The following is a 14,418-nucleotide window of genomic DNA, read 5'->3' on the forward strand; positions in this document are numbered from 1 at the left end:
GATTGATTTTGGCGAAGGATTTTTTTTCTTTTTCTTTCTGGTGTTCGAGCAGCTTCGAGCGAAAATATATTCAATCAATTTCGTGGTGCGGTGAAGTGAAGCCTTTGTAAATATGGGAAAGCGTTTTTTGTGACGAGGATGCCATACCGGATAGCCTTATCGGGCCTGCCGGCAACCTGTTTGACTGCTGAATTGATGAACCGCGTTGAGGAATACTGATAGGTCTTCCATTGCCACCTTGTAACAACCGTGCTCTCGTCCCCACCGTGGGATGGTAAAGAAAAACCAACAAAATGGTTGTTTCGATTCAACAATGAATGCGTTGCGAAATAGTGGCAAATTATTAATAACCGCAGAGATTGTGTGTTTGAGGACGGCCAAAATGTGACTTAAGTTAGTGGACCTGCCAGTGGGGTGGCTTATTGTTGTTGTGCCTTAGCAACCGTCAAACGTGCCACCAGCTCAAAACTGGACCATTGAGCGCGGTTCGCTGCCTCGCTGTCCCTTTTGCGGTTCGTTTTTACCGAGGCGAGAATGCGGAAAATCGTTTGTAATCCTTCTGGGCATGTTTTAATTACTACCATTCTCAGCCCCGGGGTTAGAACGTGTAATTAAATGGATCTTTTTTCTTCTGCTGCGCTAATTTGATGGAATTTTCCACAATGGTTGGCACGCAGTATGATGTTTTGAGTTGGACGCTGATTCATGTTCACTGCATTGTTGTGGTTTGTGGCGGGTGTGATGAGTGGTTTTCAGACCTTGGTTGTGGGAAGAAATCAATCGTTCGAAATCATTATTCCAGCATGAAGGAACAGACAATTACATGCATGAATGATGGAAGACTAGAATATGCCACAACAGAAAAAAAACGATAAAAGATAAGGAACAAATTCTAATGGATGACTTAATAATTAGTAACTTTAATAATTTAATAAATGTTGCATATGATATTAAAGCGTTTAGGGCAGTTTATGTCTAATTTAGTGTGTATCTAAATGTGTTGTGAGTCTACTATACACTCGTTTGGTGGTTTTTGAAATGACATAATACAATAATGAAACATTTGGCGAAAATTGTTTCGCCCGTTGGACCAAACATGTTGTTCCGAGAACGCTAACGCTGTTTTTTTTTTATAGCAATGCAGTATTCTATGAATGTGTCTCAAAATGTAGGTCAAATGTGTTGAAGTAGCTATACTACAAATGCAATCAATATGAATCAGAAACATAACAAAAAAGATTTGTTGAATAGCAGTTAACAGCTTCAAAAAGAAGGTAGACCACGAATTCATAAGAAATGAAAATTTATTCTCATAAAGATCAACGATAGATAGAACTGCATTGCTTGCTAGTAACCTATGTTCTAGCTACTCCCAAATCTCTACCAGTACTGGCACGAAACTGGTTTTGCTCTACTTATCAGACCAAAGTCACACAATTTCATTGTCCAATACTTTCCCGAACTAATCACGCACCATCTGAAGGGAAGTTATTTGGCCCCAAACTTACCGATTGGATCGCTCCAGTCACATCAATGGACGTGTCAAACTTTGCTCACTGCAAGCTGTCGGTTGCACGAAAACGTTCCCTCAGTGATGATCGAACAAAAGTTCTGCCACACGCTAATAGCAAAACGAGCGTGGACGTCTGGCGGTTGTTGTGGGAGGATGAGAAAGAATGTAGCCAGCTCTTTAATTGACATCGTTTTCGTGCGGTGAGCTTGGGCGCCGGAAAGTTTTGCAAATGCGGGATCTGTAAGGCAAGCTGACGAGCTGAAGAATGGTTTTCGATTAGCGCCCGGTCCCGTTTGCCACAATTAGCGTCGTTGCAAGCGTGCGTTGTGGAAAGTTTAGTGAGTAGTGTAACTCTAGCCTTTGCTTCTTTCTTGCCACTATCAAACACTAATGTTCATTCATTAGAGAGCTGACGAACGGAGAGCTGACGAATGCATTGCACCATTTGACTAGCTGCTTGAAATCTTTAGTCTTTTGTGTTTACCCTCATTGAATCGCACATTGTGTTCTTTTTGATGCTGCACACACATCCGCACAAGCTCCACCCACTACCTCTTCTTTCAGCGCATTTTCTAACCACTGTTTTCCTATTTCTCTCTCTCTCTCTCTTTCTATATTTCCGTTTATGCTGTTTTTTTCTATCTCTTCTAACTAACTTCTTCTGTGCTGTCACGCTATCTTAACAAAACCCCCTCGTTTTCCAACCAAATGAACATAAAATCACAATATTACAACCCTTTCAACCTCTCTGAACCTGTATGTCCACATGTTGTTTCAAATCCCGCCTAACATCCACCCCACCCGTTTGTTATCGTAAAATTCTCTGTACGTATTTGATAATGTGTTTTGAGTGTTTCGCTTTTCAAATTCCTATAATTCAATGGTAAACACGCTTCGGGTTTCGTTAATAAATGAAATTGTTTTTAAAATCATGCTGTCAAATGTAAACGAAACAAACGTTGTTTAAACAATAATGTGACTCGCGATGATAATACGAATAATCTCACGAATAAATTGCTTTAATGTCGATGGAAACGATCGGGCACTTCGATATTGCAAATAATGTTAAACAAAACCACATTTAAACAATCGAATCGAAATAAAAACAACATACACACACACACGTACACACTACCATACAACCCCACCAGATACAAGGAAAACTAGGATGGGGTTTGCGGAAGATCTGCTTAGGATTGATAAATATCACCGTGCCAAGGGTAAGTCTTGCCGATCTAACTGTCAGTTTTAAACACGTTGCGATTATATGTACTACTTGTGGCTTTTATTTTACACATGTTTTAGGTTTTTTTTGTAAAATTATAATATACATTTTTATATTCGTTATTGCGTGATGCACGTTAGATACGTGTTTTATTGTTTGTTCTGGTTTAATGTTTTATAATTTAAGGCGTTTTCTGCTCTTTATTATTATGTTCAGTATGCTTGATCATATGAAGTAGATAGTTTTTGAGAGCTTTATAAAGTTTGCAATGGTTTGTTTTTGTTGTAAAAATGCTGATAAGTGATACTGATGATCCTGATCCTGATGATACGCTAAAGCTGTGATCACATAGAGTTTCCTTCTGCTTCAATTTGGAGTGAAGAAATAAAATTACCAAATTGATGCTTTTGCTTCCTTTATTCAGAGTTAACGTTAGTTACCGGATACCATAAACTCAACGGAATGGTGCATAAATATTGCTCGAATGTTTCACGCCCGCATGACTTGGCAATGGTGGCACAATTGCATTACCACCATTTGGTTCCGAATATTTCCCCACCCTATCACCGTCCCGCGCAACACATTGATTTAACGCGTTGGGCGCTTTGGTCGTGATTCTACACTGTCCACAATTTTATGCTCGTATTAAATTTAAATAACACACGATAAAATGAGAAGATGACGAACGACATTTTTTCGCCCACCTCTGATGTCATCTCACGGTCGTGGATGCTGTAAAAGCATCAACAGCCGAAGCATTGAGGTGTTATATTGGTATGGGAATGAATTATGCAGACGCAGTGCCCGTCGAGGGTTTCGGGCCAAATTGGCGTATACCTTTGGCGAAGGAGCGAACATGGCAAAACTCAGTCCCAGCGAGAATGATCAGAAATGTATGTTTTTTTTTGTTGTTGCTCTACATTTTGCATACCATTGGACCGTGGTCGCGATGACAGCCTCACATTGCAGTGGGCTGGTGGTGCGTGGTAGATTCCCCGACCTAATGATAAAATTCCCCCACGGGGGATGGCTGGCTCGAACTTCTGGGGGAGGTGAGTGTGTGTCCGAGATTAATAACGAATTTTCGGGCAGCAGCAGTCCCGTGTGGTAAACAAATCCACCGTCAAAGCTCTCGGTGGTCCAGCGCTTGAGGTTCAGCATGAACCCGAATCCCGGTAAAGAGCATCCGGGAGCCCAGTGCGTGGAGCGAAGCAGTATGAATAAATTGTGAACTTCCTCGAAATGTGATTTCCACTACCCCGGGTGGACTGACACACTGGCACTGGTGGCTAGGGGAAGGGGAATGGTGGCAAGCTTTTTTAGCTTTTTTCGCTCAGGTCGGTATAGGTAGCCCGTGTAAGTGGGTCGGATGAGTGTAGTTAGTTTTTTGAGGGGTGGCTGGTAAATTATACCTACAACTTTACGAACCACCAAGTGTGCCTGGTTGGATGTTGTGCTGCAAATAAATGATGGTTGAACTTGTGCTTCAAATTTGCTGCCAACGGATAAATCACTGCCAACGGCAGGGTGGGAGGTATTTGGCTCGGCAAGTGGAATGCAAATGAAATTCGTATGCTACTCATGCTATGAAGACTTATTTCATCTTCAACTACACGTTATTGGTTAAATTGGTTAGAAATGTTTTCAAGATTGGTTTCATATTTGTTCATTATTTAAAATTTTAAGAGATTTTCACTTTTCCCGAATACTGACACAAAAGCATATCTGTGTGAAGGGCTTGCTTGTTTATGAAAGTCACGGTAATATGAAACGTTGTCATTTTTTCTTCTTCTAAACAATTGCTTTCAACACATTCATTCTCGTGCCATACGTGCCCGGTAGGTTCAGTGCTGCGATCGACAGTATGCCACTTTATTCACGCCAATAAATGATGTTAATTGTTTGCGTCACAAACACCATTAAAAAAAAAACATATCAATACCATGAAAATCGCTTTTGTTTTTGTTAGTTCCAATGTGCTGTCAAACCATGTGGCCGTTAGCCCACCAACATTTGTATGCGATTGGCTGTGGTTTTGATTATCGCTTGGTGAAGTATGCCCGTCGAGTGCGCATCGGCCGATCATCATTGACAGGGGCCACTCATACCATCGTACCGAATCGATCGTAACGATGAAGCAGAGCGCTACAAAGCGGTTTATTTTTGTTCCGTGAACTCAATTGTGCCCCGAAGGGCTGTGAGTGTTTCCGATGGTCGGGCGCTGGCGTGTAGTGTGTGGTCAACTGTGGTTAAGTGCGCTTAGGGGGTGGTCGTTTCGGCGTGTCCGAATCGGTATGGGACTGCGTCCAATTTGTTACGCGCAGAAGTGTAAAGCAAAATGCCTCAATTGGTGGCTATTTAGTGAGAAGGGAAAATTCGTATATTGTAGGTTGGCGTGTAATGCTCTTTTCCAATATGATAACTTTCCAATATGAAACGAATTGTATTGAATATATTAGAAAATTACTCCAAATTTACAAAATTCGGGAATACGTCTCTCCAATCTCTTCGAAACCAAATTTAGGAACGCTTGTTATCAATTATTTTGACTCAACAGTACTGTCAACACTAGCTTGCGGCTGCCTTTATTTACAAACGAATTCATTGTCCGATTGCTTCACGACGCCACGTGCATCGTCGTGCGCGTCGTGGTGTTGGTTCAAGTCGCACCAAAGCCAAACGAACACACAGCCAAAGGGTGGCTATTAAAATTTCTAATCAGTAAACACACGACATACAGCGCAAGAAGCAGCTGGTATTGGACGTTTCACAGTGTTTGTCCCAAACGTGGTGACTTTCTCCTAGCTGTGAGCGTTTCACGCACGCCAGTCGTCGATGGCAAATGTATTGTCTTGCGGCAGTGCTTGGTCTAAATATCTAGTTGTGACTTTAGTTGTTTGTGATGTTGAAACTGGTGCGCATAGTATGCTCATAACTGGTTGTATTACTATTTCGAAGCTGCAATAGCTAAGTTGCGGTTGTTTGTTGTTGCTGTGTGGTAAACAGAGAGCTAAAATCAAAGATAGTGTCTGTATGAGTGAATGTGATTTATGAATTCAATTTCTATTTCGTTTAACTACTTTGAAAAAGTATTGAAAATGGTTCAATAGCCATACATGAAAATGTCAGAGTGCTTTAATAATATGTTTGAATATAGACCTTTGCTAGGTTTCAAGGTAATTTCATATAAATGCTATTAAATGGTAACTTATGTTAAGGAACATTATGCTATACGAAACATTTGAAATCATAAAAAGCGGTACATGAAGAGAAAAACTATTTTGTGGTTTAAGAGTTTTTTCACTTTGTCAAGGTTAAGATGCCGTCAAATTAATACTAGCATGAAATGGTTTGACACTCCTGACTTGAGGTTGTTGGTGTGCGTGTGAGAGGCAAGTTACGTTCACCGGCACAATATCGAGAGATAATTTCACACATTTTAGAGTCATGCACACTGTACCCGTGCTGAAGTTTTATCTGTAAAGAGGAGAAAACATTTATCAGCCGAACATCGGTACAGGCGATGTGATAACACATCGTAATGCAGGTTCACGGCAGCTGCATATAGCTGGTCTCTCTGAGTTTAGTTTCCCGTTGCTACCGTTTGAAAGAGACGTATACAACGACTGTTGCGTGGAAAAAAAAAGTTTGTTCGTTGGTTGGTGTGGTGGTGTACTGACCGCAGTTCGTTCCAGTGGTTGGTTTATTGTGATGTTGTAATATGTGTTAAGGGTTTTTTTTGAAGGAAAGTGTTCCACTGACCAAGTGGGTGAGTGCAAGTGTACGAGTGTAGCCAATGAAAGAGAAAAATTATATTAGAAGTTTTTTACGCTCATAAAACGATGCCATCGCAGCAGGAAAAGTAGTAGCAGCAAAAGCTATTGCGTGGCTCCAGTTCGGAGAAAAAGCGTTTTCTCCAACCTCGCCACCCAACCGGTGGCAGCACGTGCGCTAGTAATGAAAGTGATGTTATCGTTCGTGCTACACCTTTTTGCCGTACAATGAAACAAAGGGATAATGCATTTATTCGTCGCAGCAGCTCGCCAGTGCTGCTTTCCGGTTGCCCCATTAGCATCTGGATTATGCGTCCTTTTAACAGCAGCAACTGCTGCCGAGCAGAGCAACGCAAAAACCAACGCTGCGTGTAGTTGGCTGGCCGTGCTGTGCTGGCCGGTTACGAAAAAGGGAACTTCCATCAAAAAGTAATGGCACAACTTGTTTTGCCCCGTTGGCGATGCCTTGGCGACGGGGTAAAAAACTTTTGCACTCTAACTACGGGCTGGAATTACTATCGTGGGGGTGGATTTTTCTTTCACAACTACTGCTTATATTTTACCATCTCACGCCATTTTACTCCAGCATTGCTTGAAGGCATCCGTCAAGTGCAAATTTATGCCCTCCGACTGCGCACTGGGTAACTGGAGCACGCATGAAAAAATCACAAAAAAGTGGGTAGTTTGAAGTCGTCTCGTGGACACCGGTTGAAATATGGCAACGGGTTGATAATCTCAGGCAGGGAAGCGCGATAAGCCATAGCAGAGGATGCAGATCGGGAGATGAGGTGGGCTGCTAGTGAAATTATGTTCATTACCGTCTCCAAGAGAAGAAACCTTGCGATCAGCAGCAGCAGCATTCAAGTATTTAGAGCTTCAGTGGAGCAAATGAACGCGTTCGTTTAAGCCTTTTCCTTGGGATGTGTTTCAGTAACGTAAGCGCGTAGGTTGGCTGAATGTTACTGAGCTAGTTGTCGTTTCATCAGATCGATGCTGCCCAGGTCCGCTAGAGGAGTAACAAGAGAGCCCAATTATAGTGTAGTAAATGGGTTTGAATAGACACGCGGTTCGTTTTTCGTAGCTTCTGGAGAAGATTTTGAACGACCTCGAGAGGGGTGACGCATGTGGGGCAGTCACCGATGATAAATTATCTCAGCAATCATCGTGCACGTGCTATCTCAGGAAATGGTTTCTTCTTTGATTAGACTACAAATCGTAAGAAGATATCATAGGGGGAGATCAGCATCCAGTGGCATGTGGGAAGGTCGAACATAGAATATAAAGTTTTTGAGGTTAAATTGATGTTACACGTGTGGGTAAATGCGGTTGATTGACTTGACGATTTGTGATTGTTTCGATTTGGGGGGTTTTTTACTCAAGTAGCAGCAAATTGGAGCTATTTTTCATAATTTTGTGCTATAAAGTGAAATGTTGCTCATAATTACGATCATTATATGTAATCTTATTGGAGATATACTGTTTTTTTATGGTTTCCTTGGTAATCGAAAGTTGATTTAAGTATGTTTCAAGAACACTTTTTTATATAAAACAGTAACTCGTTTACTAGCTGACTCATTTGTTTTAGTAAGATTGTTATTCTTTCCGTCTTTTGGTCCTCCATTGGCTTAATCCATTTAAGCTTAGTAGATGTAGCAATTGAGTCGTAAGGGCGTTTGCTGTATGACTCACAGTATCTAGATACGAAGTGAAACTAAAGTAAAAAGGCAAGTTGTGTCGAGCACAATACGTTTAAAGACCTGCACACGTTTGAACGTTTTCAGGGTTGTGCAACTTATGTAATATAGCTCCAACCTTTGTAGATCTTGATAACTAAAAAGACCCCAAAAATTGACCATTGTTTTTAATACTTAAATTAGCCCTTTCCTATAAACGTTGTATAAAAGCTACTTTTTTGTAATCAATTTGACTTCCCTGGCCACTGGACCATTCTCAAATCATTTTTCCGTATCCGAATGATGGTGCAAGAGACCATCGGTCTAGCTTACGGTACTAACTTGTCACCCGTTGTGTTCCGGTCCATTTAGATGTTCTTTTTTTTGTTTTTTTTTGCTGGGTTGCGGGTAGGGTGGGATTTATTTCTTTTTCCCTCATTTTCATGCTCTGCTATCATGAATGGTGAACTGAGCTTCCCGGTTTTGGCTGGCCTAAATTAGGATGAATTTTCCCCTACACCCGGCACGCTTAATGAAGTCGTAATTACTGCGTAATGTTAAACACATCCGACCGTTACGGGGCGGGCTATCTTTGGCGATAGCAGATTAGAGCCGGTTCCCGAGGTGGCTGTTCGTTTTCGGTCCGTAAATCGGTCGGTCCGTATCTAAATTGGTATCGCGTTCGGTCCCGGTGCCTGGGAATAATGGGAAGGTATCGTTTTGTCGCTGTAGGTTTAGGACGACAAGCGGAGTTTTTGTGTGTGTGTGTTTTGGAAGCAGTCGGGACATTTGCAACAGTGCCGGTGCTGATGCTGACCAGCAGCCCCAGTGTGGCCAGGGGTGTGTGCGTGTGTGTAGTATGTAGAGTGTGCTGTGATTGCTAATGCTCGTACGGTCATCGTTCTTCTGGGAAAGTTGTGCACCGTTCTCTCGTTTTCCCTCCCCCACCCGTACAGTGTGCGCTTGACCGACGAACCGACGAAAATGTTGAAAGAGAAAATGGAAGTAAAATCGAAGAAAAGCTACCTCACCGACGACCCGAAACATGCGGCCCTGCTGCCAGTGTTGCGCGAAAAGCTTCGCACGCTGCAATCCTCGGATCCTGCGGCAACGCCACCATTGTCACCGTCGCCACCGCCACCGTCGCTTTACTTCGAAAGCTCGTCCATCTCGTCGCGTTCGTCGATTGTGGAACCGTTCGACTTGAACGTGGCCTCGCTGTACCAGGTTTTTCACGTGAAGGTAAAGATTTTGCGGTGGTATTTTTGTTGCTGTGCGGGTGGTTTGCTAATGGAAAGGGAGTGAGGGCAGGAAAAGGAAAAAAAAAATAATGCTTTAATAAATGACACCGTGCAGAGACTCCGCACGATGTTGGTGCGACCGGTGGATGTAAGTGAATTTTCGGGAGGGTAGCCCGGCAAAGATGATTTCATTCAATATTCACTCTAATTTTCATGAACTGTTTGCATATTTGTATGCGGTTGGTGTGCTGGTAGTCGAAGCTGGTCGTGGAAGCAAAAGGGATTTCTTTGCTGGTAAAGTGTAACTCGTTTGCAGGTGTAGCTTGAAATTGAAAAATAAAACTTTTACCGCAAACAGTTGTGGAAAGGAAGCAAATGAATGTATCTACGGTAAGCAAATGTTGCTTTTGTTTTGATTAATTTTAAAGTACAGCAATGTGGATACACTGTGTCGGTGGATTGGGCTACCGGTCATATGATGAATAAAATTATTCTTTTTCATACGGTGTAGTTTTTAAATTTCCAATTTCTAATTATTTTTTATCAACGTTCCACAATACGAGGAAATAGTGTAAAGTAATCGGGTTGCCTTGGGAGCAAACATTTTAATCCTTCCTGTAGAGTTTGCGTAGCTATTGCAAGTGTCAATGTATAACTCAAGTTGATTAAAAAGTCTTTGTTAGAGCTGACAACGCTTGGCTGCACCGTTGGATGTCGTGCTAGGATTTTCGCGAGTTATTTTTAACCAGGTTTAGGTACGCCCCCGTATAGAATTCCGATTGGATGGGATGCCATTGTAGTACTATAACCGTTATTGTGAATGTTATTATGCTGCTAGAGCATTGGGAAGCGCATAGAAAAATGGAAGGAAATAATGTAAACGACCTGTAGAAGTGTCCGCTTTTCGTTCGTTTTGAACTGTCCAAAATGGTGTAGGGTTGGTGGATTTGAATATGCTGTTCAACGGCTTGGCAGATGATGCCAGCGTGTGCCTTTCAACAACATGCCGGCGTCGACAGTGATTCAATCAATGGTAAATACACTCTGGTGGCAACTTAATTTCGTCGATTCGCTTTATTTTGCTAGCGTTTTGTAGGGCGGTTTCGTGCCGGCCGTGGGTGTTCAAAGCTATTTCCACTATAACGATGAACGGCTCCGTTCTAGGCGGATTGCCACGAAACGGCTTTCGTTTTGGGGTAGCTGTGTGCGAGGCGTGCAAAGCCAATTTGGAAAACATAAGCGCCTAATATGGTTTGATCGTTACTGTTAACGTTTCATTAAATGATTTACGTTTGTTTTGGCCGGATATGTTTTCGTGTTGCTGTCGATGTTTCAGTATGCGTTTGAAGTATTTTTTTTATAGTAAAAATTTAATTAGTTAAGTTAGTAGCATACATTTATTATGAAAAATGTAATTATCTTAAGCAAGTTGATTATTAGGGTTAGCGCTCTGCAGAATGACCAATTTTATTTGTTTTTAATGTTTAGTTTTTCTTCCTGTTTCGTGTACAAATTTGAAAGTTTTACAGAGTATTTAACAGCAATGATATTACAAGATATATATAATAAAGTGCATGCTTTTAAAAGTTTGAAATCAATCCACCTTGATCAAGGCTATCTTGTAGAAATGAGCTTATATTATTGTTGTTGTGATGTTTTATTGTTGTCACTATTGGCTTACCAACACAACATTCCCTACACGAATTGGCACTGAAACGTAAGTTGGCTTGGCTATGAGCAAAGATAAGGTAAATTAATAGTTTGACACATACTCAATCCAACAGTTCCTTTCAAACTATAATGATTGGCATAGAAAAATAAGCATTACAAATATCATTTATTAAAATCCATAAAGTTGTGAAAGTAAAACGAACAATGTGAATATAATAATAATAATTGTGATAAACTTTATTTGTTTTTAATTATCATTATCTATAGATTTTTAACGCTATTTAACTGTATCATATAACTTATATGCATTTTCAAAGATAAAGTATTTTCAAATATGTTTCTTAAAACAGTTATCAATCACTAGCAATTCTCTGTGCAACTATTATCGTACTACAATCAATCACATATACTTAAAATCCACATTAGTAAAACGACTGATGTATGTTGTGTCAGAGATAAAGTAAAATACCAAAACAAAAAGCATCAAACCTACTTAAAACACAGCACACAACATGTACGGTCCTTTGCTTGAAGCACGTACCGCTAGTCACATCCACATACGGTTATGGTTTATGTTTTGTTGTTTTACTTCAAATAACTGGTTCCGGTTTCCGGCAAATGGCGCTACGAAAAACTATCGACATCGACCTCGTGTCTGCTCGCGCGGGAGCAAGAGTATGCGATTCTTGCTCGGGCGGCACGGTACAGCAATTTTCGGTAGCAGACAGCACGGAACGCGTACATCACAAGGGGAAACGTAAAATAAAAGCCATATTTTATGCAGTGCACTCAAACACAGTGCCGCTCAAAACACACAGCTTCAAGCTTCTGCATTCACACGCGCTAGATCACGTCCTTCCCGATGAAGGCATGCACAAAGGAGCAGCTGCACGATGCGACCAAGCTTTAATGCATGCAGCGATACTGCGACAGTGTACGGAAGAATGCAGTTTCGATAGTTGCGATGCGCGAGCCGACACCCGCTAGCTCAAGGCGGTACATGTTGCATGCATGTTATGTTGTAATTGAATAAGTTTCATCAAAACGAATCAAATGCGCGATTGCGCATTTTAGACATTCCACCTGGTGTGCAGCTAGACGCCCAGCCAGCCGATGTCCGGTATGGTGGATCGGCGCTCGACATGATGATGTGCAGATGCAGATTGCTCTGGAAGTGCACGTAAGGAAAACGGGGTCGCTAACGAGTCCGCGCAGCAGGATGTAGCCCCGTGGTGTGTGTGTGTGTGTGCGCGGGTGGTATGTGTGTAAATAGGCACGTTCGCAGAGCAGCTGCATCTTGATGATAAACGGTTGCTACGTACATCGCCGCATGCAGTAATTGTAGAAGCAGATTCAATTTTGCACCGGCTCTGTCCTTGTGTGATAGTTTTTCCTTTACACCAGAGTCGTTGGCGTTGCCTTAGCAATATAGTGTGGTAAAAGTAGTAATAGTAGTAGTAGAGGTAGTAGTGGACGATGTAATGAAACACCGACCTGGCGTAATAAAAGAAAAACGATTATGACGATGTCATCGCACATTCTGCAGGCTCGTGCTAGAAAACGCTTGCTAGATGGCAGCACAACAAATGAAGTGAGCTGTTTAGTGTACATTGTGTTAAATTTATTGGTTCAATTTGAGTCGTCAGATACACACACTGCTGAGTTAGCTGCACCATACGTTTAAATGCATTCGACATTAATCGTTGGATGTTTACAGCTGTATAAAAAAAAGTGAAGCACGAACAAACTATGAGCACCGTTGGGATGTAAATATTTGACATTTCTGACCTTCAATAAAATAATGTTTATCTCTTCCTTCAGCAAACCTCAGTTCCTCTTGAAGGACAACTTAACATTATGTAACTGCACATGTCTAATGTTGAAGAGTCTCTCTTTCTTTCTTCTCTCGTTCTATTCTATCTTGTGGATGGATCTAACAACATCGACACACATATCACAGCGCACCGCACGCAGCTGGATCGAGGCAAATTTTCAAAAGCGGGAATGTATAAAATTTGTACCAAGCCCTAGAAATGAGGATATGTAAGTATTTATTGTAAATAATATTCAATTTCGGGACAAATTTGCCAATAAATATTGCTCTTCTTGTCATAAATGAATTAACGCTATCATGCTTACAAGCTTAATGTGGACTATTTGTGGAGCAGTGAGTGCATGTCACGGGAAAACGGTCATTCAGTCGCTTTATCTAACATTTAATATTCTAATTACGTTCAATTAATCCTTTCCGTTTATAATTTTGCGCAATCAGCAAAGCGTGGCGTTATTATTTGCGTGATGTAAATATTTTCCTTCAAATATGCATTTCCTCGTCGTGTTTGGGCCGTGCTGCAGCCCATGAATGATAGCACCTTTTGTTTGCCAAACTGCTTCATCGAACGAGCAGCAAATAACTAGTTCGCTTGTGAAAGAGCATACAAACAGTTCAGGAGGAAGTCAAGTGCACAAATACTGTGCCGCCCGTGCTAGCGAGTAATGCCGGGAGGTTTTTATGAGTTTGACCTACTTTCGGGCGAGCAAACGTTTAGCACTTTCCTGGGCCGAAAGGTGACCCAGAGCAAGCGTGACCTCGGTGGTCCGCCGTGCCAAACTGCTGACTCAACCTGACACAGCAAGGTCGGTTATTGCAAAATCGATAATTTTTGCCGGGAAAAGTCACCCCAAGGCGGCGTGGGCTGCCGGAGCGAAGTCTAAGGCGCTTTGAGTAAGGAAGGGAAGAAGGAATGTAAGTGCATTTGGTCCATTCTGTTCGGTTGGATGCGCAGGTTGGGCAGTTGTATTTTTGTGCTTTAATTATGGCACTTTTTATGCTTCATAAAGATCGAAGAAGGATTGGTTTTATTGTTGCTTTGCAAGATCATAAGATTGAATGTAAATTTTACGACTGTCTGAAAATGTGTTTTTTGTTGTTGATAAAAATATCTTGCATGTCTAAATAATAAAACAAAATAAATTAAATGTAATTTCCCATGGGGTAAGTCATGATATTTATTTCCCCTGAACCCGTCGGTAACACGGTTCGTCGCTTTTTTATCCGAACTTTCCCGCCGAATTAAATCAGCACGATTATCATCGGTAATAAATGGCATGAAAAATAGCTCCCCGGGGAAAATATCAACGGGCATCAACGATTGCCCATTAGTCAGGTTCAGGATGGTGTGCAATACACCGACCGAGATAGAGACCATGTGGCCTCGAACGTTTTAGAACTTTCTGGAGTTCAAATTGTGAAGATCTAATTTTTTTTTGTCGTGGGTGCGTGTGTGTGTATTCATGGTTGACCAGGTCTGTGTAGTCGTTG

At 41.6% G+C, this 14,418-nt stretch overlaps 1 protein-coding gene across 21 annotated transcripts in view; it reads left to right on the forward strand.

The window, feature by feature from the left end:
• The window catches only part of LOC120952469 (transient receptor potential cation channel trpm), a 71,200-nt gene that overhangs the window by 26,196 nt on the left and 30,586 nt on the right, over window positions 1-14,418 (forward strand). For 8 of the 21 annotated variants that reach the window (XM_040371803.2, XM_040371805.2, XM_040371807.2 and 5 more), the window contains exons 1-2: window positions 8,591-9,426; window positions 13,057-13,139. In XM_040371803.2, the coding sequence (XP_040227737.2) occupies window positions 9,169-9,426; window positions 13,057-13,139 (341 nt within the window). In that variant the 5' untranslated portion in view covers window positions 8,591-9,168. Of the gene's footprint in view, window positions 1-2,664; window positions 2,734-5,244; window positions 5,915-8,590; window positions 9,427-13,056; window positions 13,140-14,418 lie in introns of those variants that run through there. The other 13 variants (XM_049605924.1, XM_040371817.2, XM_040371818.2 and 10 more) reach the window with 4 other exon arrangements.

This window comes from Anopheles coluzzii, chromosome 2 (assembly GCF_943734685.1).
Source record: "Anopheles coluzzii chromosome 2, AcolN3, whole genome shotgun sequence".
NCBI lineage: Eukaryota > Metazoa > Arthropoda > Insecta > Diptera > Culicidae > Anopheles > Anopheles coluzzii.